The sequence below is a fragment of the Littorina saxatilis genome, linkage group LG7 (assembly GCF_037325665.1).
Source record: "Littorina saxatilis isolate snail1 linkage group LG7, US_GU_Lsax_2.0, whole genome shotgun sequence".
Taxonomy (NCBI): Eukaryota; Metazoa; Mollusca; class Gastropoda; order Littorinimorpha; family Littorinidae; genus Littorina; species Littorina saxatilis.
This window is the reverse complement of record NC_090251.1, coordinates 34652865-34679013: the sequence shown is the minus strand read 5'-3', so window position 1 is coordinate 34679013 and position 26149 is coordinate 34652865. Positions and strand designations below refer to the sequence as shown.

The 26149-nt window shown below is 40.9% G+C and overlaps 2 protein-coding genes across 4 annotated transcripts; one reads left to right on the top strand and one right to left on the bottom strand.

The window, feature by feature from the left end:
• Positions 1-87: 87 nt before the first annotated feature.
• LOC138971274 (ankyrin-1-like) lies at positions 88-11006 on the top strand. Of its 2 annotated transcripts, none has more exons than XM_070343984.1 (4): positions 88-892; positions 3978-4151; positions 6516-6662; positions 7663-11006. In XM_070343984.1, the coding sequence occupies exons 2-4, from the start codon at positions 3980-3982 to the stop codon at positions 9279-9281; spliced, it is 1938 nt and encodes a 645-aa protein (XP_070200085.1). In that variant the 5' UTR covers positions 88-892; positions 3978-3979; the 3' UTR covers positions 9282-11006. The 2 variants fall into 2 exon arrangements, with proteins under 2 accessions (XP_070200085.1, XP_070200086.1); XM_070343985.1 differs by lacking the exon at positions 88-892 and adding an exon at positions 1561-2268.
• A 4370-nt stretch (positions 11007-15376) lies between these two features.
• On the bottom strand, positions 15377-23771 carry LOC138971273 (ankyrin-1-like). Of its 2 annotated transcripts, XM_070343981.1 has the most exons (5): positions 23633-23771; positions 23119-23277; positions 21393-21539; positions 19191-20110; positions 15377-18381 (listed from the first exon to the last, which is right to left on the bottom strand). In XM_070343981.1, the coding sequence occupies exons 1-5, from the start codon at positions 23730-23732 to the stop codon at positions 17755-17757; spliced, it is 1953 nt and encodes a 650-aa protein (XP_070200082.1). In that variant the 5' UTR covers positions 23733-23771; the 3' UTR covers positions 15377-17754. The 2 variants fall into 2 exon arrangements, with proteins under 2 accessions (XP_070200082.1, XP_070200084.1); XM_070343983.1 differs by lacking the exon at positions 23633-23771 and having other exon boundaries at positions 23119-23616.
• Positions 23772-26149: the final 2378 nt, after the last annotated feature.

The following is a 26149-nucleotide window of genomic DNA, read 5'->3' as shown; positions in this document are numbered from 1 at the left end:
GATCAGACCACATAGAACAAAATCAACGCCCATATTGCTTGCTGTGGTGAGTTGAATGTTTTTAATAATTAACACGAGGGAGTCTTATTTTTGGCCGGCACGGTTGGCCTAGTGGTAAGGCGTCCGCCCCGTGATCGGGAGGTCGTGGGTTCGAACCTCGGCCGGGTCATACCTAAGACTTTAAAATTGGCAATCTAGTGGTTCCATTGCAGAGGAGACTGGCGTCTGGCATTATGGGGTTAGTGCTAGGACTGGTTGGCCCGGTGTCAGAATAATGTGACTGGGTGAGACATGAAGCCTATGCTGCGACTTCTGTCTTGTGTGTGGCGCACGTTATATGTCAAAGCAGCACCGCCCTGATATGGCCCTTCGTGGTCGGCTGGGCGTTAAGCAAACAAACAAACAAACAAAATCTTTTTATTTTTGGCGGTCTGAAACGTGGGGTTCCACTGTGTGTCTTATCTGCTACGACAGAATATGTTGTGACCCTCCACTACGGAATGAGTCTGATGTCACCTCGCGCGGTTCTGCGCTGGACCTAATAATATACGTCCGGGGTGGCAGGTCAGAGTGAGGATCACCTTAGTCACAGGCTTATAATTCGACAAGTTTTCTTCGCTCTTTACTTAAACGGTTTTAACCACTGGATAGAGCATAATAAACTCTTGAAAAAAAATGTAAAAATATAAAAATTGTGCAAAGGTGACATGCGACTCATTTCGTGGTGGAGGGTCACATACGGGAATACCTAGAATACCCGGTATGACACTGATTTCGGCGCGCTATGACCTGTTCATATTTAAAGTTAAGGCTCAAATCATCATTGCTGGCGTTGATAACACACATTTGACTTCCGCTTCTTTCACAAGAGGTTGAACTTTCCGAGAGAACGGTGAGCGTTTGTCATGTTCCATCGTTTATTTTATTATGTGAATCTGTGTTATATGCATTGGTTTGTCTGAGCTTGTCTGTCGGTCCGTCTGCCAACCTGACTGTCTGTCTGTCTCTCTGTCTTTTCTGTCTGCTTGTCTGTGTTGTAAATAAAAACAAATCATCATGCCTCGCCATCGATGTGACTTGGTAGTGATGACAACACACACTATTCAATGCTATTCCAAGATAATTTCACAAATCCGAATGTTCAACACTAGTTAAATTGCAAATAGTATAGTTTTTGTTCGAAGATCAACAATACACGCGCTACCTACGGTTTTGAAAATGACATTTTTAGAAGTATGTATTCAATGGTTCATGTGATGAGACACCAGTTTGCGTCAATTATCGCTGCTGCAGACAAAATTAACTGGCAAGCAAGTCTGTGTTTGTCATCAAATATGTTATCGTTTTCCCACCTTACTGAACAAGATGTGTTAAACTATTACAAGGGGGGTGTGTAAATCAACTGTGTGTAAAGTACACAAATGTTTGTTTGTTTTGGAAGTCTTTCTTTCTTTCTTTTTTGTTTCAATCCTTGTTTCTTTGCTTCTTTCTTTCGTGCCTTGTATCTCTGCTTCTTTTTTGTTCCTTCTTTGTTTCTTTCGTGTTGATTACTGCGTGCTCACCCTCTTACTTACTAAATATTTTCAATTGTTCAGTTGTGTTGTGCTCATGAACGAATTCGCAGTTGTACATGTCAGTTTAGCGTGTCCCAGTTTACAAATTCAGCACATTTGATTCGAGTCACGGACTTTGAAAGCAAGTCATACATGTATGGATAGAAGGGAGGTGGAATTAAGGTTGGCAAGGTTGCTTTGCAGCCTGAGTGGGTTTTAACTTTACACTTCTATTCACGTGCGTCCATCCATGCAATGCGCCACTGAAGCTACGCAACATATGAATGAATTAATGGCAGTTCTGTGAATTAATTACAATCACCGGCATTATACGATGTTTGGTGGCTTGTTGGCAGACCAGCTTTTTTGTTGGCCCGAGGGGACTAAATCGTCTTTTGTTTCATCTGTATCGACCAGGGCCAAAGGCCGAGGTTGATAAAGATGTAAGAAAATGCGGTGTGCTCCCCGAGAACCAACAAAAACATGCTGGTCAGATAACAAGCCACCGAACATTGTGTTTTTCATCGTTTTGGTAGTGCAACAGTACGCACAATCACCCACAGGGAGACGAATTTTTAGAATGCAATTCAGGGCCCCAAAAACACTTCAGAAGTTCAATCCATCGCGTCGTAATTTAGAATGTGACATCAAACGTAAACTTTACGTCGCTTCCTTCCAGTCTAAATATGCACAGAGCTGTCATCATTTTTGCGAGGTGAGTTACTTTTTAGTTTGTACCTTTTCTTTTAGGTGTTTCAAGCCTTTTCGTTGCGCAATGTGTGATGGCACAGCATAGTTGCTAAATGACCATGAGTCGTCGTGGTATATTCCAACATTGATTGGGTCTTCGAGAGTGAACGTTTAAAGTCGTTGTCCTCGGAAACACGAAGCCATAGCCGCGATGGTTCCACAAAATTAATCTAACAAACCGCATGATTGGCTTTTACTTTGACAATCCATGTCTGACCTAAAGCTCAAACCCATTGTCAACTTGGATTTGTCACACACGAACAGTGGTTTTTTTGTTACCCGGCTTGGTATGAATGAAATGTCGTGAACATGATGGCAATCGGCAATGTCTATCCCGTACCCTTACACTTGTCCTCTCCAACCTTGTTCCTTATCTGTCCTGTGTGTGCGTGTGTGTGTGTGTGTGTGTGTGTGTGTGTGTGTGTGTGTGTGTGTGTGTGTGTGTGTGTATATGTGTGTGTGTGTCTGTGTGTCTGTGTCTGTCTCTGTGTGTGTGTGTGTCCGTGTGTGTGTGTGTGTGTGTGTGTGTGTGTGTGTCTATCTGTCTGTGCCTCTGTGTGTCTGTGTCTGTGTGTCTGTCTGTGCGTGTGTCTGTCTGTCTGTCTGTCTGTCTGTCTGTGTCTGTGTCTGTATGTCAGTATGTCTATTGCTGTGAGTCTGTGTCTTTGTCTGTGTCTGTGCCTCTGTGGTTGTGTGTGTTCGTGTGCGTGTATGTGTGTGTATGCATGGATGGATGGATGGATGGATGAATGGGATGATGGGTGGATGTGTGTATGAGTACATCGATTCCCATAAAACTACAAAAGAAATGTGGATCATATTTTTCACTTGAACTCTTCTGGACATTATCCCAATATCGTTTTCTTTGTTTGTGGAGAAAGTTGTTGGATTCTTTCTCTCCGCATTGTCAGTCAAATTCCTTGAACTTGCAATCAAGCAGTCTTTTTCTAGGTCCGGACTGTGTGTTTGCACGCATAATTTTAAAATTTTATTAATTGGCTTTCTATTCTTTTATCTGCCTTAAATTGGTGTTGCCTTAATTTGCAAACAGTAGACACAACGGTAGTTTTTTTTTTATAGTATTGTTCGTTACTTATTCAAAAAATATATATATAAAATTGTATTGCTTCGCTTTGAAAACATACTTCAAATTATATTTTTAAAAATCCGTTAGAGGTTTGCTGTTTGTATTCAAGTTCTTTTGTTCTCTTTATTTTATTCTTCTGAATGCATTTGTTAAAGAAGTGATCAGGCCCAAACGCCACATAATTTCATTCGCATTGATTTGATAAGTTGCAAAGCATTTTGAAGTTTATCTTTGAAGAGTTGTCTAAATTACAGCACAGAGAATGTTCTCAGCACCTCTTAGAGGTCAAACTCGCCAGAGAACTTCTCTAAAATGGCTTCTTTACCACATGCACTCTATATCTTTCAACTCTGTACTTTATCTTAAACATTTTCCCCGAGGCAATGCGACTTACCACGCGAGCTTCAAGACAAAAATAGGAAGTTGAGAGTTTTACCCCCCGTGATTTTTCCTAGATGTGTCTTTCTTCAGAAAAGAAACCAAATAAGTATTTCCAACAGGCTGACTTACTATAGTTACTTGTTACGCAGGCGGCTACTGAACCAGGTCATAACCAAATTTAAGCCAAGACTTAAATTGTATTACAGAAATGGCGTCAAAAGATCCACATGAAAACAAAGAACCGCCAAAGCCCAAAACGGGACGTACAGCAAAGGGCTGTATCACTAAGAAGAAGAAGAAGTCGGATACTGAGAAGAGTTCGACCTGGAGCGTAGCAACATCATGCCCACGACAAAAACGTCCTGGACACAAAGCAGAAGGCAGGTGTCAGATCTTCAATTTAATTAGTCTCTTAGCCTGTCAGTATATCTGTCCGACTGTACAGTACTGTCTGCCTGTATGTCCGTTTGTCTGTGCGTTAATATTTTCTTTGAAAGAGCGCTACGCGATTTTTTTGTTTTTAAATTCTGAAAGGTTGTGATTTTTGTTGTGGTGCTTGTGCGTATGCGGGTTGGTGTTATCTCTGCCTTGACATAGACTGCCACATGCCGGGTGGTACAACTGAATACCCTTGAACATATTGTTATAATGGTACTTTCTGTGATAAAGGCCTTACTGGGGGTATTTCTGTTTCATGCTCTTTTTCAATTTCAAAATTAAAGTGATTTAAAATGCTGGTTGTCTTTTAAGCTCAGATAACCTACATAAGAAGTTTTATCAAAGTTGAAGATCCGTATCGATAGATTTGCCCCGAAAGAGGGTTAAAATGACGCAAATGTTAGGGTACAATGTGTTACCTCTAATGGTATCAATGACCACAGTAAACTAGAAAAATGGAACCAAAAATGGTGTGTTTTGCTCAGATCGGATTACTCTATGTTTAGCTTTTACTGTACATAAAACTACGAACGATTGTTTGGTTTGAAAACGGGATATTGGTGCCAAAAACTTGGCTCAATTTTAAGTAGGACCACGCCACACCCATCACAAACACTTATGCGTCACACGCGCCCGATGGGCAAAGCTGTCAACGAAAACTCCTGTCCGAAGTAGGGGAATGTTGCCTAATATGGACCAGTGTTTGTTTCTTGCTACCTTGTTTTCTTGCGCAGAAGTTTCATTTTGTGCTAGGTAGTCCTTCTCTCTTTAGTTAACCGTTAGGCCTTATCAAATAGAGCGAATAACCTTTGATAAACATTCTGCAAATAGTAAATACAGAAAAATTCACAAATGGTCCATATTAGAAGCGTGGGCGCCTAATATGGACCAGTGAAGCGGCCTTCACGCATCACCGTAAAACGCCCCCTATACATCAAGATAACATATGATACAACTTAGTGGCAAGTCAGACTAATTCAAATATGCTTTAGATTAATTTGTTTTGGTTTCATGAGAACATTATTTGAATCACAACAGGAAACTAAAGAAACGTATCAAAAACAAAGAGAAAATAAATGAAACAATCAACTTTCACGAAAAGAAGACTATTTTGTTGTATTGTTTTGAAAGCTGGATGGCTAGGCATGGGTTGTTTTCAGCAAGCTTGTTAATAAATAATGAAACCAGCCTTTAGCGTTTATGTTCTATTTACTGAAGGTGGTCCATATCAGGGGACATACACATACTTTGAGATTATGCTGTTATTTTTTGTTTGCAGTAAACACTCGGAGTCAACACTGCTAAAATGTTACACATACAGTCTTAGCTATAGCTGTCATGTATAGCAATTTTTGTGTGATCAGTAACAGCTTTGGCTCTGGACAGAAACTTGTCCGTTTTAAGCATCAAATTTATAGTGAAAGCTGTAAACAAATTAAAGAAACATCCATAACGGCTTTGAGGTTTGTGTTTCTGCAATAGTTTGACATGTGCAAGTTATCCAGAAAGGTTAAATACAGCGAATGAAATTGTTTTGAGCGTTCTAGCACCGGCCGTTAGTTTGTCAGAACAGGAGGTGGTCCATATTAAGAAGTGGTCCATATTAGGCAACTTTCCCCTATTGTGCTGGAGGAAATCTGCCTTACCAATTAAATTAGAAAATGTAAAGTGAAATCAAGGCAACGCTATCTTTGCCATAATCACAGTGTCACACGTGTCACGACCGTTATGCTATAATTATTTATGTCACACACACAAACTTGTGCGGTTAAACCCAGCCCTCTGTTGACATATCGCTTCTAACAGCATCAACAATATGGCTGATACGTTGCTGACGTAAGCGGTCGACGGGAGGGACAATATTCTTTATTTCAAATACTTTCTAGCTTAACGGTACAGGATGTTCTATTCTTAGCTTAAGAGAGGAATCTATGCGTAATTCCTGTTAAAGGACCATAAACACTCATTAATACACAGGTAAACTGTCTCAGATCTGACTGTACATAGAATAAGGTCATCCGTCCGCTTGGACACATACAAAGACGTTAACAACCAGACACTGCTTCCTCTGCAGTTGGAATTTGTGGAAAACATGATTTTGCGGATTGACACCAGTGGCTTTTAAAGAAAATCATGAAAAAATCCCACTCTACACAGGAAACGTCGAGGCTGTTGAATGTAGGTAAATGTCCAAGTCGAGGGATGGCTTTGTTCCATGGAAAAGCGTTGCAAGATCTGAGATGGCTGGCCGAAAGGTGTAGACAGGGAGGACTATGCCCTTAATACGTGTCTTGTCCGTCCGACAGGCGACGTTATTGTTGCGGGCGTTGAGCACATGCACGTTTCGGACACAGTAAACGTGAACCAGCACAACAAAGGAAAAGTCACAAATGTCCTGAATGCCACCATTCAGGTTGTCCATGTCCACAGTCATCGACCGCCTGAAGCCAGTGGTAAGTCACCCTTCTATAAACTGTCATTTCTATGTCAGAAGTGCTTTTAAAGCAGGTATTGTTTGTTTGGTTGGTTGGTTGTTTGTGTGTGTGGTTGGTTGGTTGGTTGGTCTGTTGGTTGCTTGCTTGCTTGGTCTGTTGGTTGGTTGGTTGGTTGGTTGGTGGGTGTAAAACAAAAACAAGTCGCGTAAGGCGAAATTACTACATTTAGTCAAGCTGTGGAACTCACAGAATGAAACTGAACGTAGTCCGCCGCTAGTGCAAAAGGCAGTGAAAGTGAAGAGCCTGTTTGGCGCGGTAGCAGTAATTGCGCTGTGCTTCATAGCACGCTTTACTGCACCTCTCTTCGTTTTAACTTTCTGAGCGTGTTTTTAATCCAAACATATCATATCTATATGTTTTTGGAATCAGGAACCAACAAGGAATAAGATGAAAGTGTTCTTAAATTGATTTCGAAAATTTAATTTTGATCATAATTTTTATATTTTTAATTTTCAGAGCTTATTTTTAATCCAAATATAACATATTTATATGTTTTTGGAATCAGGAAATGATGAAGAATAAGATGAACGTAAATTTGGATCGTTTTATTTAAAAAAAAATTAATTACAATTTTCTGATTTTTAATGACCAAAGTCATCAAATAATTTTTAAGCCACCAAACTGAAATGCAATACCGAAGTCCGGCCTTCGTCGAAGATTGCTTGGCCAAAATTTCAATCAATTTGATTGAAAAATGAGGGTGTGACAGTGCCGCCTCAACTTTTACAAAAAGCCGGATATGACGTCATCAAAGACATTTATCGAAAAAAAGAAAAACATGTCCGGGGATATCATTCCCAGGAACTCTCATGTCAAATTTCATAAAGATCGGTCGCGTAGTTTAGTCTGAATTTAGTCATAACTTGACTAAATGTAACAAAAACAATTAAGTCTGTTATTGTCAGGTTGTTGTGAATTGCACGTGCGAGTGTAAAATCATCCGACCCAACCGTTTCAGCAACCGCGCCCAGTGAAGAACCGAAGCGTGTGCCTGCAATGACTGGACAAACAGTCAGCCATGGAGATCAAGCATCCACGATCGTGCCAAACACCATAGTACGAGCCCAGTCTTTGCCTCTTTCGCGCAGCACATCGTTTCGAACTACCAGGCCTTTTGCAAACGACCTGCCGCTTCACGAAGCCTGTCGCGTTGGTATGCGAGACAGCGTTGATATAATCCTTTCCAGCCAGGATGACGACATTAACAAAAAGGACCCGTCAGGTCTGACCGCTTTGCACGTCGCAGCTTCTTGCGGTGACCTTGGTATCGTGAAAGCCTTGGTCAAAAGGGGGGCCGTGGTAGATTCCGTAGATGATGCAGGATGGACGGCGCTGCACATGGCCTGCAAATGTAACCACGAGGATGTGGCGCGTTATCTGGTAGAAAAAGAAGCCAACAAAAATGCCACGACAAGCGAAAGGAGAACACCACTTCAAGAAGCTAGCAAAAGGGGCTATGACCACATCGTTGAGTATTTGCTGCAGAACGGAGCTCTTGTCAACACGAAGGATTCGCGGGGCTTCTCTCCTCTTGAGGATGCCTGCAAAAACGGACACAGAGACACGGTGCAGCTTCTGCTGCCACACCAATCTTACACTGGTGAGACAATTCCCAATGCGCTGCTGCTAGCGTCCGAATCAGGCCACGGGGACATCGTTTTCCAGTTACTACAGAATGGAGAAGATGTCAATGTTGCAGACGGGAACGGTTGGACACTTCTTCACCATGCCTCATATGGAAACCATCTGGACCTTGTTGAACTATTGCTGGACCACGGCGCTGATGTTAATGCTGTCACGGAGAGTGGCTCAACTCCGCTGTTTGTGGCCAGCCAAGAAGGACACACAGACGTGCTGAGAGTGCTTCTGAAACACAAGGCTAAGGTGGATGCTGCTCGACCTGATGGGGCAACACCCCTTTCCATAGCTACTCATGGCCGTCACGAAGAAAGCGTGAAAATCCTGCTACAAAAAGGCGCGAAGGTTAACGCAGCTGACCTCGATGGATTGACACCGTGCCACCTAGCGGCCGCAGGAGGCAACGTCCAAATCCTTGAAGCACTGATACAGAAGAAGGCAGATGTCGACGCGAAGAGTTTCGAGGGCAAGAGACCACTTCACGAAGCAGCATTCCATGGGCACTTCAACTCTGTCTTAGTTTTGTGCCAACGAGGAGCGAACATCAACGCCAAGACAAAGAAGGGTTCCACACCCCTGTATCACGCAAGCCAACAGGGACACCTGGAAGTTGTAAAACTACTCTTGGAGCGAAAAGCGAAGAAGGATGTTGCCAAGGACGACGGATCAACACCTCTCTTCATAGCCGCGAAAGAGGGACATACCGCCGTCGTCGCAGTTCTCCTCGAGCATGGCGCGTCTTTCAGCAGCTCCACTGTTACAGGGGTTAAACCACTGAGCGTTGCTTGTCAACACGGTCATATCGATGTTGTGAAGCTGCTTCTGAGCTACAGGGCGTCCATCATAGATCGTGACCGCGAGGGATGTACGGCCCGGGACTACGCCGTTATGTACGGGCACAGTGATATTTTCCAGATTTTGAACTTGTATGAGGTATAACCAGAACATATTGGTTTTTGATCTGACGAGTATGTCGTATATAACCAGAACGTATTGGTTATTGATCTGACGAGTATGAGGTATAGCCAGAACATATTGGTTATTGATCTGACGTTGCTATCAGCTTGCTCCCATATGACCTGAAATTCGACTATCAGTTCAGGCATTGTCCGTTTTTAGCTTGAAAACGTTTACTGTATTTGACTGTCTTAGAGCAAATGTTTTGCTTCATGTAAGTAGTTCAGCGCTGTCAAACACTGATCGTTGATGAGCGTTGTTTGTGTCATCGTTTGGAGATACTGTGGGTGGTTCAAAGAATATGCCCATTTTTTTTTGTTGCTGTTTCCGTTTTATTTTCCCTCATATTTTCACTTCATTGGGGGGGGGGGGGGTATCACAGAAGTTAAGATCTTTGTGAGAATACCAATCTGGGAGACTCTTTTACGAACCGTAAATTTGCAGACAGAACTGTGTTTTGTGTATTTGTGTGTGTTTTTTTATTAAATATGTACAGGAGGAAGTACAGACAGTTGCTTTATTTTACAGGCCTGAGATGTTCTCGCCCTTTGGTTTAATGTATTGAGAAAAGCAAACATCTCTTCTTTCTTTCTTGAGTGTTTACAATGTAATGCCCATCTCGTTCTTGAGATTCTGTTCTTTCTTCCCGATCATGTTGGTTATAAATGGGAATACTTGTTTATCAAGATTATGTTTTATTATTCTTGAAATGTTTGTTGTTGATTTTTAATTTATAATGGGAATACTATAGATCTCCAGTTGTTTTGGTGGGGTTTTTGTTTTTTAAATTTCTTGTCATAATTATTGGTTATACAGATGGGGATAAAAGTTGTTCAAGTGTTTTTCATTAAGTTTGTGTTTTTTGTTTCTCATCATGTTGGTCATATAAATGGTAATGCTTTTTTTTTTAGATGTTAACCTCGTTGCGTTATATTATGACTTATCACTTCTCTTCTGAAAATTGTATGAGAGTAAACAACGTCTTTCTCATCTTTTTCTTTAAATTTCATTTCTTGTTCTGATCATATTGTTCGTAGTTGGGATTACTAAACTTAGAAGATTGTTTCCTTGTTGCATGATTTCAGTTTGGTTTAATCATAATAATAATATTGTCCCAGCTGCTAGCGCTTTTCCTTTTTCTTCAAATGTCCATTATGTGACAGTGCAAAACCATATATATATGCTTGTTTTGTTTTGTATTTCTTCTGTCAGCTTTTCCTGAATAGTTCGACTTAATATCTACTCATGATCGAACACTTGGATCAAACCAGTATCCCAGCCTGTGTTCCCTTGTTTCTGTAGGTGTTTATCTTGTTCAGTTGTGTATTGTTTGCACTTTTGAACTGTGTTTATTCAGTTACATGTTTATTAGAATTTCTCACATCACATCACCCCGCCAGTTTTGTTTTTTATTGTTAAGGGTATGATTTTTCAAACTTGAGTGTTCAGAATCCTGGGTGACTATGTAATTTATGCATACAAAGGACTGCTGCCCTATCGATATTTTGCCTTGATCCAAAGAGGCACGAATTTGACCTGCATATTCACAAAACTGGATCAGAGGCCTGGTAGAGGGAACACATGTTAACATTTATAATAGGACATCATGAAGACATAATTAACACCAGCTCACTTAGAGATAACACAAACTAAAGTTTAATTAGGTTTACTTTGGGGGAACATTTTTTTTTCACTCACATTTCAAAATGCGTATTGGTGCCAAGATATCTCTGGAAAAAAAGCACGTGTCAGACAAACCGCAAACGAGCAAGAACGCTAATGTTAGAAATGTTACTTGGTGATCGTTTATTTTTAATACCCGAACAAGATAAGATTAATTTCTTGTGTCTAAAGAAAAAAGTGTTGTGATTGTGTATGTTGATATTATACCTCGATAGTAAACACTCAATTATTAGTGACAGTGTTGAAAGTGATCTACTTTATTATGTAAAGAGAGTGCAGAAGATATTTGTTTATGTGCATGCTCAGTCAGAAATAATACGGTTTCAAAATGTATGTAGATATGGTCAAATTTGTTAAATGTTGCTGTGAATATTCAGTAAGTATTTTCACATATGATAAAAATTACAATTAAAAGAGACACGTTTAAGTTAATGTATGATACAGAAGTATTCCTACACAGATTTTTTTTTTAAATGTTGGTATAAAGTTGTCGACATGCCAAATTGTACATTTTGTGGTGAAGAAGGAGAAACGTATAGTACATGTACATATAATGTAGGAATGTACAGATTGAGGAGATTCGTGATCTCCGAGCCAACGTAGTTATGTTTTTTCATGTTTCATAACATTTCATTATCCAATGCAGGTGTATACATTATCAGCCATCTGCACTTACGGAAGAATGACCGAGGTCTTTTACGTACCACGGTGGTGACACATGAGTGGTAAATGAATACAGTCTCTGAGTCTTCTCATAAAGTTGACCCTTGTCCTTCCTGGCCTGGATTCGAACCCATGGCCCTAGGATCACAAGTCCAGTGCTCTACCCACTGAGCTATGTAACCCCCACCCCAGTTAAGCTTATATTGCACGTTTTTTTGCAACAAATTGTTGTTTCTCTGCAGCACACTTTAGACAATAATTATTTCGAATACTTTGCCTTTAAACTACGCATTTAAGCTGCCACTCCTGAGTTCTAATTAAGACATGACGATTATGATACTATACGCATTCCTATTTCAAATGAAACCAAGTTGTTCAGAGGATCGAGTATTGCCTGTGTATTAAACTCTTTGGCGAATTTTTGACAATTTGACCGCTCAGCTGTGCCACAATGGGAACACTTAACTACAACATTGCTTGCTCTCTTCGATGTCTCAGATTAAAGGTTGGAGGAAATATGTTCTGCACAAATTCCACACCCTCTTGATGGTTCGTGTACTGTCAATACGGTACAGATAAAGGGTACAATACAGTTTCGCGTCAGTTGGCAGTAGATACAGTTTAGGAATATATAAAAGTTGTCACTCGAATCTACGAGAGAGCTCATTCATGGTCTTGCGAACTGCTGAGGCATGGATGTAATGCCAAACGAGCCATCGGAGAGTATTTAACCTTTGTATTCGTGAACAGTCCGAAAGTTAAATGGGGGTGGGGGGGGTGGCACGAACATGTGGGCCAGAGACTTTAATTTTTAGACTGTTTTTTAGGACTATGATGCGGTACTTAGTATTTGTGTACTGACTGTAGGTCAATGTTAGACTGACTGTAGTTTGATTGCAATAAAAAAAAGAAGAAAACTTAGCATGTTCGTGTTCATTCAAATAACGGAAGTGAATGGTTAGGTTTTTAAAAAAGTAAAACAAGTCGCGTAAGGCGAAAATACAATATTTAGTCAAGTAGCTGTCGAACTCACAGAATGAAACTGAACGCAATGCCATTTTTCAGCAAGACCGTATACTCGTAGCATCGTCAGTCCACCGCTCATGGCAAAGGCAGTGAAATTGACAAGAAGAGCGGGGTAGTAGTTGCGCTAAGAAGGATAGCACGCTTTTCTGTACCTCTCTTTGTTTTAACTTTCTGAGCGTGTTTTTAATCCAAACATATCATATCTATATGTTTTTGGAATCAGGAACAGACAAGGAATAAGATGAAAGTGTTTTTAAATTGATTTGGACAATTTAATTTTGATAATAATTTTTATATATTTAATTTTCAGAGCTTGTTTTTAATCCGAATATAACATATTTATATGTTTTTGGAATCAGCAAATGATGGAGAATAAGATAAACGTAAATTTGGATCGTTTTATAAATTTTTAATTTTTTTTACAATTTTCAGATTTTTAATGACCAAAGTCATTAATTAATTTTTAAGCCACCAAGCAATACCGAAGTCCGGGCTTCGTCGAAGATTACTTGACCAAAATTTCAACCAATTTGGTTGAAAAATGAGGGCGTGACAGTGCCGCCTCAACTTTCACGAAAAGCCGGATATGACGTCATCAAAGACATTTATCAAAAAAATGAAAAAAACGTTCGGGGATTTCATACCCAGGAACTCTCATGTCAAATTTCATAAAGATCGGTCCAGTAGTTTAGTCTGAATCGCTCTACACACACACACACACACAGACAGACACACACACACACACACACACGCACATACACCACGACCCTCGTTTCGATTCCCCCTCGATGTTAAAATATTTAGTCAAAACTTGACTAAATATAACAAAAACAAGCAATCAAATGAATTAGCACACACACACACACACACACACACACACACACACACACACACACACACACACACACACACACACACACACACACACACACACACACACACACTGTGCATGCCGATGTGGCATGCAGTCACCTACTTTTGTTGTAATCACGTTTGATCAAGCCATTGCACGATGTAAAAAGAAGTAAACCGTGTTTTTCTTGTTGTGACCCGTTTTGTGGAGCGTTAATATTTTTACGTGAAATTCACGTGCTCCTTGTTCAGTTGTTGTGACCTGGTTTTGGTCGGAGCGTCACAAACTGCGTCGTTTAGTTCTAGAACACCGTGAGATTCACGTGCTTTTTTTCGTGTCTTGATTTTGAGGTGAGCCCTGCGAATCTGCGTTGCAAGTTTTAGAATACGTGTGACTCACGTGTTTTTAGCTTTGTGACGTCAGCTAGTTCCTTGGTCTTCTTTCTGTTAAATATACCGTTTTAAGTTTTGAGCATGCACGGAGTGCGTGATCGGTTACTGATTGGTTGTAAAATAGTAGTTTCACCCGATTCTGTCTTAGGAATGTTGTTGGTTGGTCAATCCGGTGACCTTTGACTTTTGAATAACTATTCCATGTTAGGTTTTTGTTTCCATAAATACCGCTGCTTGACTCCTGTCTCGTGAGTCGATCTGAGGGTTTTAGGAAGCGTTTGGTTTTGATGTAAACGTATGAAGGTTATCAAGTGAACCAACGGAGTGTTTCTTATGTTTTAACGTCAACGTAATGTTCTTGGAGACAGTTGTTTCTCAAGTGTGAATCGTTTTGTGCCCTTCGTTTGTGAGGCAACACGTTTTTGGTACTGCTGGTCAACCCACACAGCGCATAAGGTAATTTTGTTGTTACTTGTTTGTGTTGTGTTTTGGTCGCCATTTTGTAATTACTTTGTGAGTTGTTTATGTATAACGTGAGTTGAAAGTCTGACTTGTTGTAGTGTTTCTTTATTGTGTGTTCAACTGTTCTAGTGTTGTGAACGTACAGCAATGTTTTGTAGACGCTAGAAAGTCGCTAATGTTTATAATGATAACTTGTGTTTTCTGTGGTTAACGAAGTTCGAAGTGAAACGTTTTCTCCGACTTTTTCAGCCTTACGTTAAAAGAATTTAGGTAAAAGAAGCTTGCGGTCTGTGGTGATCGTTTGTAAACGGGCTTATTTCTTGTAACGTTATTGAGGGAAAGTGGATGAGTAAATATCTTGTTTGTGACTTTGATTAACGCAGGAACGTTGTCGTTAGACTTTTTTGGTATGACAGTTTGCTTTGTATTCCTGGCCTGATGAGTCAACGTTTTTGTATTTTTCTGAAAGTAGCCATTTTGGTTTTAAACGTATGTATGCTAAGTTTCTTGAGTATTCTTAGTGCTTATGGTATTGTTGAACGTACGGAACGTAATTCTTTATTGTTGAACGTACAGAACGTAACTCTTTATTGTTGTTGAAGGACTAACCAACGAGTGTTTGGTAATTGTAACTTTCTTGTCTGTTTGTCTTCGCCTGTCTTGTGATTGTTTATTTTTCTTGTATTTACTTCTCGTGTCTTGTTAATGCTTTTGATACTTTTGCCATGTCTAATAATTTGTTTTCTTTTCTCTTTTTCTTTCTGTCCATAAGTTTTTTACCGCAATACGTAGTATCTCATTACGTAGTACTGTAACTATATATGCATTACTGATACCTTAGTGTCAGATGTAAAATAATAAACCAGTACTTTTGCGCGTTATCGCTTGTAACCTGTGTTTGTCATTTCGTATGAACAATATGTAGTACCAGCCTCGCTCATGAAGGCGCGCACACACAGAATAGTGACTGATCAGCACCTTAAACAGAGGAACAAATGTAAGAAGTGTACATTTTAAAACGGCAATAGAAGAATCATTCCATTTATTTAACTAGCAAGTTACAAACTAACAAAATAAACAAACAAACAAACATATGTTCTATTGTTCCAGCTCAAAACCAAGATCTGAACGAATGAAAATTGAATGGAAACATGAGGGCAAATTAAAACCTTTGTATATATAAACATCAATATCTGTGCCACTCAGGTGCCAGAGTGTCTGAGTGAGAACTGTGGTGCCAGAGTGACAATCGTCACAAGGAAAGCTGAAGCTCTGGTATGCAGTGTTTAAACCAAGGTTTAATTACCTCTCAAATAAACTCAAAATAGCATTGTACCCTTTTATCCCGACGTGGTCTTTCTCCTCAAACGCCTGAAACTCCATGAAAATGTTGTAAGAATCTCTCGAGGTCCTACAGAAGACCGTCAAGTTCATTTATTCGGATTACTGCGTTTCATTTGTTCAACTGCAGTTGCCCAACTGTGTTTCTGCCCCGTGAAACTGGTCCCAGCTCTTGAAATGAACTGGACGGTCTTCTGTAGGGCCTCCAAAGGACTGACTGTCGCCACAGCTCGTACCGAAGCGAGCTGAATTCTGCTACACGGGATCACTTGCACGGCAGTCTCTTCTGCAGTTCTGCAGTTGAACATCGGTGACAAGGGCCAGATGTAGTTTCTGGCGCAGGCGCTTCTTCATCCTGCAGTGGAACATGATTATCTACCCAGTCGTGGTCCCTTGCCGTTTGAATAAAGAGCTATGACACAGTATGGTTGTTACGATGGGGTTTTACTGAAAGTGTCTGTGTGTAAATAACTATTCTATCAGAAATGCATGTCCTAACTCTGTTTACTAAGTCACTCCATTACACACACACACAGCACTCAAACTAGGCACAAAGACTTAAACAAGTTATTTCCCTTTGCCCTCGTACCTGTATTTAAGTCATTCACACAAAATACATGTATGGCAATTCACACATAATCAACAGTCACTTGAATTCACTGAAATATAATAATAGATTGAGTAGTTACGTGGAGGAATATCTGTTCCTCGATGACGTCGTTTCAGTGTTTATCTTTGTGGATTCTCATCTCACTTGTTACTCACAGTTCACTTGTTACTCACAGTTCACTTGTTACTCACAGTCCACTTGTTACTCACAGTTCACTTGTTACTCACAGTTCAGCGGGTTCATTAACTTGATCCATATCACCAATGAAGATATACGAACATGGTGACATGGGGTGGGATTCCACCGGGTCCAAGAATTCCTGCGCTGCGTTACAACCTTGTGCCGTTGCATCCGACGACCTTCTATGCAGTGGTGACAAGGAGAGGATGTTCATCTTCTTCTTTTCTTCCCGCAGTGGAGTACATCCTGGCTCCCACCGGGGTGCTGTATAAAAAGTTTATACCTTCATAAGTCTCTAGAAGAATACTGAAGTTCTATCCTTTCTTTCCAAGTTGAATCCATAAATCCTTTTCCATAATTCTCAACCACTCAGTTTTCATGTTGACTCCAACCACTCAATTTTTAGTCAAACTTCCCCATAAAATATGAATTCCACTCTTACTCAATAATATCACATTCATCCATCAACTAGCCTATGCTATTACAATATCATTTCAGCCCATTTACCAAATACTCCATTACAAAGGAAAATACAAACATTCCTTTCCAAAATGGCTGACAACAGCTCACACATCTTCTAATCCAATTCACAACATTATTCTCAAAGTCATTTCATTTGTCAAGATTACTGAACAAACACAAATCAATAAATACCTTTGTATTCACAGCACTGAATCAAACATGATTCATCCAGGCATGAGTCACATACAGTTGACCTCAATGCTATTTGAGAAACATTCTATAAATGTGGAGACCTGGACAGTGAGAGTTTAGAATGTTCTGCCTCTGTTCTGCCTCGACACAACAAACATGGCTACCTAAAGTTCCTCCAATTTAGTAACCTCCTCTTCCATTGGTCAATCCTAAACGAGGTAACCAATAGTTCACAATAATCAGACCATAGCAACCTCTTCTTCTATTGGTCAATTCCATCAGGCCATACTATGCAGACTAAAAGTATGATAAGCTAATCTGCACACATTTAATAAAATTGCTAAACATTAATTTATAATAAACTATGTACAAATCCATTTGTCACAGTGGTTAAGACAGTCAAGAGAAGAGAATTCACAAGCGCGAGTATTAATTGTCACCATGCGAGCACATCATTCACTGCTTGGTCACTTGCCGTTTCAATAAAGGCCTGATACTGTATGGGTAAGACAGTTAGAAGAAGAGACTTAAGGAGCGCGAGTATGAATTATCACCATGCGAGCTCATGTTACCGGGTCGTTTGCTGGTCATTTAATTGCCTTTTCGTGCCACTGGAGCCATCATGGAACCCTTGTAGTTGACAAGAAGCTCCACAACATCAGTGTGTCCGTACTGCCTGGCAACGCTCATAGGTCCAATTCCCTTAGCGGTGCAGCTGTGGACAGACGCACCGTGTTTAAGGAGTACCGACACGACGTTGGCTCGACCCTCTCTTGCAGCGATGAAGAGAGGCGTTGTTCCGTCGTCCTTGGCAACATCAACCTTCGCTTTTCGCTCCAAGAGTAGTTTCACCACATCCGCATGTCCCTGCTGGCTTGCGTGGTACAGGGGAGTCGAACCCTGGTTGGTCTTGGTGTTGACGTCTGCTCCGTGCTGTACTAGCACCGCGACAGCGTTTAAGTGTCCTTCGAATGCTGCCTTGTGGAGCGCCCTTCTGCCCTGGTAGTTTTTGGCGTTGACGTCAGCTTTGTGACTGATCAGCATCTTTAGGATTCGGTTGCTGTCACTTGCTGCCGCCAGGTGACACGGAGTCACCCCATGGCGGTCAGCCGTGTTGACCTTCGCACCATTTTTCAGCAGGACGCTCACGGCTTCTTCGTGACCGCGATCTGTGGCTATGGACAGTGGTGTTTCTCCGTCCGGTCGTGCAGCATTCACCTTAAGAACACACAAACAGAAAGATAAGTTGAACGTTGAATCATAGACATAACAAACCAGAACGTTGAGTTCATGGAACGTTGAATCATAGACATAACAAACCAGAACGTTGAGTTCATGGAACGTGGAATCAGAGACATAATAACAAACCAAAACGTTGAGTTCATGGAACGTTGAATCATAGACATAATAACAAATCAAAACGTTGAGTTCATGGAACGTTGAATCATAGACATAACAAACCAAAACGTTGTGTTCATGGAACGTTGAATAATAGACATTAACAAACCAGAACGTTGAGTTCATGGAACGTTGAATCATAGACATAATAACAAACCAAAACGTTGAGTTTATGGAACGTGTAATCATAGACAAAAGGAAACACTCGAACTATCGATATTAAATGTTCTGTGGGGCCCAATTAAATAGTCTAGTGGAAAGATCATCGGCCTTCAGAGTTGAAGGTTCAAGGTTCAAATCCCGACTGCACCGTGTTAATTAAGGGTGGAAAACTTTCTGGTATCCCAAGTCAAACTATGTCCATACATGAAAGTGCCCTATCCTCCTTCTTGTGTATACACAAGCTCAAGGCCAAGTTTGCACAAAAAAAGTCCTGTAATCTGTGTCACAATTCCATGGGTTTTAGAAACCCGAAAATACCAAGCTTGCAGCTTCCAGAAAACTAAGTAGGGATGGGGAGGATGTAGGGAGCAAACACGACAAAAGCCGAGTCGTCAACAAAAACATTACAAAAATAAAAACGGTGATTGTGGGAGTCGCCACCCACACAAACTGAAGAAGAAATTCACCTTAGCGTGGTTCTTCACGAGCACTTGCAGCACGTTCACATGTCCTTCCTGGCTGGCAGCAAAAAGCGGGGTTGAGCCACTCTCCGTGACAGCATTGACATCAGCATTGTGGGCTAGCAACAGCTGAACAAGGTCTGGGTGGTTCCAATAAGAAGCGTGGTGAAGAGGTCTCCAGCCGTTTCCATCCTCAGCATTCACGTCTTGTCCTTTCTGTACCAGCAGGGCAACGACGTCCCCGTGGCCTCTCTCACAGGCTAGGAATAGCGGCTCGTGGTTGGACCCCTCGGTAGAGGACTTGTACTGCAGCAGGTGTTGAACGGTATCTTTATAACCGTTTCTACAGGCGTCCTCCAGAGGGCTGAAACCGCTCGAATCCTTCGTGTTAGCAGACGCTCCTTTCCGCAGCAGACACTCAACGATGTGATGGTAACCCCTTTTGCTTGCTTCGTGAAGAGGTGTTCTCCTCGCGCCGGTCATAGCGTTCATGTCGGCTCCGTTTTTCACCAAATAGCGTACCAGATCTAGGTGGTCACTCTTGCAGGCCGCGTGCAGTGGTGTCCAGCCGGCCTCATCCGTAACGTCCACAGCTGCCCCCTTGTTGACCAACGCCTGCACGATACCAAGGTCACCGCCAGAAGCTGCGAAGTGCAAGGCAGTCTGACCTGATGCATCCTTTTTGTTGACGTCGTCTACGTCTTTCAACAGTACCTCCTCAACCTTCTCTCGCAGACCGAGGCGGCATGCTTCATGGAGTGGATAGTCCTCGGGAAAAGGCCTGGAGTTGTGAGGTAAAGCGCTGGAGGAATCAGGTTTGGGACTGTCTGTGCTAGTTTGATCCGCCGTAGCTGGTGCGCCTTCGATGCTAGCTTCTTGCTCGGATGATGGGCCTGGCTGCGCTGGTTGGTCAGTGGCATTGACTGCTGAAACAAAACCGAATTGGATTTTTCAATGACTGAATCTTTTCGTGCATTGTTCAATACCCTAACTCTTCACCATGTTCATAATATCATTTTTTTCAATTGCACTTTCAAGACACCAGTATGAGATGTACTGGTTGTTGTTGTTTTTTGTTTTTTGTTTTTTGTACTCATGATTTCCATTTGATGTTTATTTGAATAAAAAGATTGAATTTGTCGACAAATACGATCGCACACCCGTATTATGTTTTGTACTATGGAGCACTGATTTCTGATATTTGTTCTGGTATGAATGTTACGAATGTTAAGGTGACGCGAGGTTTTTAGTTCTTCAAAATTGAACCGATGTCCCATTTTGTCGATTGTGTAAATGTACAGATGAAACCAAATCACACATGGAATGGGACTCTCCTACGTTTCGGAGTTATTGCCTTGGTTTGGAAAATTCTCATTGCATACATCTGTGTATATTGTGAAGGTATGGCTCTGCTCTTAAATTAACAGCGTTTAACAGGGAGAAAGAGAGAGAGAGAGAGAGGGGGGGAGAGAGAGATAGAGAGAGAGAGAAAGAGAGAGAAAGAGAGAGAGAGAGAGGAGGGGGGAGAGAGAATTAGAGAGAGAGAGAGAAAGAGTGAGCGTTTAGATGTAGTCATATTTCTGGTATTACTACCGTATATGTTAACTATATGGTACAAACTGTGTTTCTCTTCCTGCCATATTTTTGGTCAATGAAACTTCAATGAAAGGAGATAATCAGAAGAAACCTTGTTCATTTTGCTTTCAAGGTGTGTATGATTCAGAATGATTAGTCGTTCTTTGCTGATCTAGCTTGCGTTAGAACATGGTAGGGGTCAAAATGAAATATGATTAGGCCAAAAAAAATAGGTGTGGTTAAGGTAACATAGCCACAAAAAAATAGGGTAGGAAGGTAGGCAATCACTTTTTTTTTAAACTTTTTTTTTAATGTGTACAAATTAAACCTACTTGACAGGAAAATAAGTGTGCGACTCGAGCGCTTTCGCTTTCATTGCGTTTTCTGCACTCGTTTTTTATTTTTTTTATTTATTTATTTTTGTGTGACAAATGTAATAAAAAGTTATAGGGTCGGCCCCTAAAAATAGGGTAGGTCGGGTTACCGTAACCACACCTATTTTTTTTAGGCCTTAACACAAAGCTAACATCAACGCAACGATTTTTAGACTGACAAGAGTAGCAGCAACACAACAACCACAAAACCAGCCGCTACAGTAGTTTTGCAAATAAAGCTGAACTAAAAGTAGCATACTTCCGTCGGATGGTCGACGATGATAGTGAACATGAACAACTTGAATATTGGCGTTCATCACATTGGTGACGTCATTTTCGTTGTGTTGAGTCAGCCTCATCTTCTGTGCCAATTGCATATGGCCAACGGCGTTGATCTGAGCGTCGCCTGCAAATCAAATAAATCAATGACATGAAATACTTGACTCTTAAAGGCATGCTCGAGCTCCTTACGGTGAACAAAGTTCGACTCACGATCACAGATCTGGCCTGGCTTACACTTGGGAAAATATCACCCTTCCACTTGGTCACACACCAAAATACAACAGCTTGAATTATTGCTGTGTTATGTTGGGGTTTGTTATAAAGACTTAGTTTCTTAATAAATTCATAAAACAAATACCTACGGTGCATAGGCTATTCATGCTTGGTATGTGACCAAGTGGAGGGATGGTCTTTTCCCATCTAAAAGCCAGATATGAAATGTTGAGGTGAACTGTGTCCATGGTAAGGAGTGTGCCTTTAAGACTCAAAACTAAAAGTGTTTCATGTCTTTACCAAAGAGAAGAAAAATGTTCAGATGTTAAACGTAGAATAGGGTACATCACAGTGTCTACTATTTTATACTCAAATCAACATTAACAGGATGCTCAAGTCTCGCCACTTTTAGCCATCTTTCGGTCACTCTTCCGCTTCGTTTCTCCCTCTGTTTTATTTGGTCTTCTAATCGCGCGCGCGCCCGCACAATCACACTCTAACACTAACACACACACACACACACACACACACACACACACACACACACACACACACACACACACACACACACACACACTACACTACACTACACTACACACACACACACACACACACACACATATATATATATATATCTGTGAAGGGACACACTTTTTTGTTTCCTCTCTTTTGCTCTGCTAAGAGATTTTAACAAATCTCAGAAGAAAGTCTCTTCTGACTTGTAATTACTTGGCCATTTGTAGAGGATAGTAATTTGCACATTCTAAACATGGATGGGTTCCGATAATACTTTGAGGCTATTAATTCAACTCTGATCTCATTATATGCGGGACAAACAAGTAAAAAATGAACTTCCGTCTCAAGTGCATCATCTGAGCACAAAGGGCAAAGTCTGTCTACGTTATTCACATTGGGTTTATACTGTAAATAGTGGTTATTTAAGGGTGACATACCAAATCTGAAATGTGCTAACATTCTCCTCAAATGAACATTTCTTATCTGATACAAATAACCACTCATACACAAGGACTGCTTAAATAACGAATACACATGATAAAACACGTGTGATTCAAGGGTACCATGCCAATCCTGTCTAAAGCAATCGACAAGTCTTTGGCGAAATTCTTTTACAAACGTGGAAATATCACCAACACCTTGTGCTTCCCACACTTCACCAAATCCATACTTGTACAAAACATTACGAACGTTACAAGCCCATGTCGTGTAATTTTGCCTTTGTATAGACAATAACATATTATACACTTTCTTGGGGTACCTGTTGAGAGGGAGGGAGAGAGAGAGAGAGAGAGAGAGAGAGAGAGAGAGAGAGAGAGAGAGAGAGAGAGAGAGAGAGAGAGAGAGAGAGAGAGAGAGAGAGAGAGAGAAGTACCTGCCTGTAATGACGAAAACCTTACACATAATCTTAAAACACAGACATTGTGGAATCAAATGTGAACTATGCAACAGATGCTAGGTTTAAAGCACGATACCTGGCTGAGGCCCGGATCGAAGTTTCTGCTGGGTTGAAAGCGTTGTTCCACTCCATGTTGAACTCGGATTCCTTTTTCTAGCAATCTGATCCTTCGCTGTTCCACCCATTCTGGCTTTCGGTTGTGCTTTATTTTTTTCCGGGTACTTAGCCGCCATTTCTTGAGTAGGAGGAAAAAAATATTACACATTCCACGATAGTGACACAGTGGGGTTTACCTTGTTAGTTCTTTTTTTCTATTTAGCAACCAGTTGTGAAGAAACGAAAAGAAAAGGGCAGCAGAAAATGATCACGACAGAGGCACACAGGAGCAGCTTGTTTGTACTTCTGTATATCTTTTTCCCTTTCAGAAAATAACTCAACGAATCGCTGTGTGTAGCGAGTATGTTGATATGTGTAATAACACGCCTTCATGACAAAGATCAAATATTTCTGTTGTTAAAAAAAACTGGATTTAAGCAAGCGCATAAATAAACAACAAATCGAGATAAGTGGAATGAACGTGTATTACCCACCTTGCTCGCTGAAGTGTAAGAGAGTTTTAACACAGGACGAGACAGTATCTGGAGCGTGTATGACGTGGAATAATGCCAACGCTTCCGGGTATAAAAGCATTTATCCTGAAGCCAGATCCGACGTCAAAAACTGTGTGTGTGTGTGTGTGTGTGTGTGTGTGTGTGTGTGTGTGTGTGTATGTGTGTGTGTGTGTGTGTGTGTGTGTGTATGTGTGTGTGTGTGTGTGCGCGCGCGTGTGTGCGCGCGCGTGTGTGCGTGCGTCTGTCTGTGTGTTTCTGTCTGTGTCGTGGTAGCAAAGACCGAGCTGGTCGAATCAAACAAAGTTATTCTTGTAACAGTAATGTTTAAGGGATTTGTAACGTTTGCTACCATCAAGCCAAAATATGTCTCAACTCTGAACGTCTTGGATACAATATTTCACAGGCACTTACTCTACGGTGTAGGCGACAACACACAGTCTTTTCATAGCACTTGACGAACGTAGCTTTCCAGTCAATGCGTCTTTTGTGCATACTGACAAAAGCGGAGTATTATGTTACAGGCAGTGCAATTTTCCGTTTGTTGGTACAAAGTGCAACTTTCATGTTTGTATTACACAGTTGAGGGATATATATACGACATTGTCGACTTGTCAAATCAAATCTGAAGTGGTAATCTAATACGCTTTAAAGAAACAGTCCTACACGTGGGAACAGTTCACTATCTCAGGTCTGCGCAGGCTTTCACCGTTGAATAAGACCCTACCTCCACTTAGACGCATACGAAAAATCAACATCCTGAGACTGTTTTCTATCCCGTAGAGGGGGCATTTTTGTTATAAGTCATTGTTTTTACAAGCCACTGCTGTCCAAAGCGAACTTAATTCATTAAAAAGTCAAACTCTGCATAGGATGCAGTCAGTGTGTTGTGTGTTGGTATGTGTCCAAGTGAACACAAGTTTTCACTTCACGGAAAGGACTGTGCCTTCAAAAGACTTCCTTTGAAACGACGGGGTGGTGTTTTTTTTTTTTTTTTTTGTTTTTTTTTTTTTTTTTTTTTGCGGTGTCAGGGGTTGAAGGCGGGGTAGGCGGGGACGAACAGATACCAAAGTAAAAGTATTTGTAAAGTATATTTGGCAGTGTATGAGCCCGCATGAATTTCTGTTTGTGTCTCCGCCTGGTGTGTGTATCATTTGTGCCACGGAGTGAGAGAGAGAGAGAGGGCATGAGTGGGGTGAACAAGCGAGACACTGAATGCAGTATTGGTTATTACAGGCTAGTTGGCCATGTCAGTGTCTACTTTGTATTTTTTCACACGCACATTAAAGGTCCTTGTCTACATTTTTATACCGAAATCGCCATTTGACCATTAAAATGCAGAGTCTATTATCTACAAATATCAACAATACACCCCCTTTCGATCAGGAAAGACGAAGCCAGTGTAGCCGTTTGAAAATTCATTGTAGTATTCCAGCGTAGTACTCATAGTAGGATATCCTTATTTGGAAAATGCCAAGCGCAAAACTCCTCTCAAATCCCGTGCATTTCGTGCGTTTAAAAAAAAAGCGTGGACAGCGCTCCAGTGTCAAACTGTTGCTGCACTTGTTTGGGCGTGGCTATAAGCATAGTGACATGAATTTGATTGGTCAGTATTTTTAGGCAAAGCACATGTTCTCAGCAAACAGAAAACAAAATATTGGAAGCGTGAGTCACGCTACCCAAAAATAAAATCTTTTTTTACATATATTTTTTTCTATAACTTTTTTCCCCATGGTTCATTCATCATCTGACATAACTTTTTAGCGAAATCTAACCATAAGATTATTGAAAAAAAGCAAAAATGTAGACGACCACCTTTAATATATGTTTTAGCTAGCATATCAACTCCGAAACTCGTGTTCATCTTTCACAATGAATTCGATTTAACCATTATTAAATCCGAATCAATTCTACATGTATATATATATATACATGTCTTGCATGTGTTTCAAAGTTCCTATACTCAAGTATATCAAGTATATCAAGTATATGCACAACCTTTGAGCAGAAACGCCGAACAGCTCTCTCTCTCTCTCTCTCTCTCTCTCTCTCTCTCTCTCTCTCTCTCTCTCTCTCTCTCTCTCTCTCTCTCTCTCTCTCTCTCTCTCTCTCTCTCTCCCTCTCCCTCTCCCTCTCTCTCTCTCTCTCTCTCTCTCTCTCTCTCTCTCTCTCTAAAACCCGTGAAAGACGGAAGCCGGTGTAACGATCGCAGATTACTCCTTCAACCTGATTTCTCACCGGCCTTGTTGCGGATCTCGCATTAACTCCCAAACTGCTATCCTCCCAAAGCGGTACACTTATTTGAGGGAGAAAAGCATGTCAGTTTCTTGCAAGCGAAGGAAATTCGTGGTGAAATTCGATTGCTTTTACTCCAAAATACGATTGTTATGACGTTTAATTGTGATGACTTGAAGTAAATTTCTAAGTTAAAAAAAATAATTCTAAACGAATTAGAACCCATGAGTGTAAAGTACCACAGGTCGATGATCAGTACTGGCC

Bases quoted from the DNA above. Each gene is read 5' to 3' on its own strand.
- LOC138971273 (XM_070343981.1), bottom strand. From the start codon at position 23,732: ATGCTTTTATACCCGGAAGCGTTGGCATTATTCCACGTCATACACGCT. The intron at 23,278-23,632 runs GTGGGTAATACA...CTCCTACTCAAG, and splicing joins CTTACACTTCAGCGAGCAAG to AAATGGCGGCTAAGTACCCG. The intron at 18,382-19,190 runs GTGAATTTCTTC...TGTGTTCTTAAG, and splicing joins TCGTGAAGAACCACGCTAAG to GTGAATGCTGCACGACCGGA.
- LOC138971274 (XM_070343984.1), top strand. From the start codon at position 3,980: ATGGCGTCAAAAGATCCACATGAAAACAAAGAACCGCCAAAGCCCAAA. The intron at 4,152-6,515 runs GCAGGTGTCAGA...TCCGTCCGACAG, and splicing joins TCCTGGACACAAAGCAGAAG to GCGACGTTATTGTTGCGGGC. The intron at 6,663-7,662 runs GTAAGTCACCCT...CAACCGTTTCAG, and splicing joins TCGACCGCCTGAAGCCAGTG to CAACCGCGCCCAGTGAAGAA.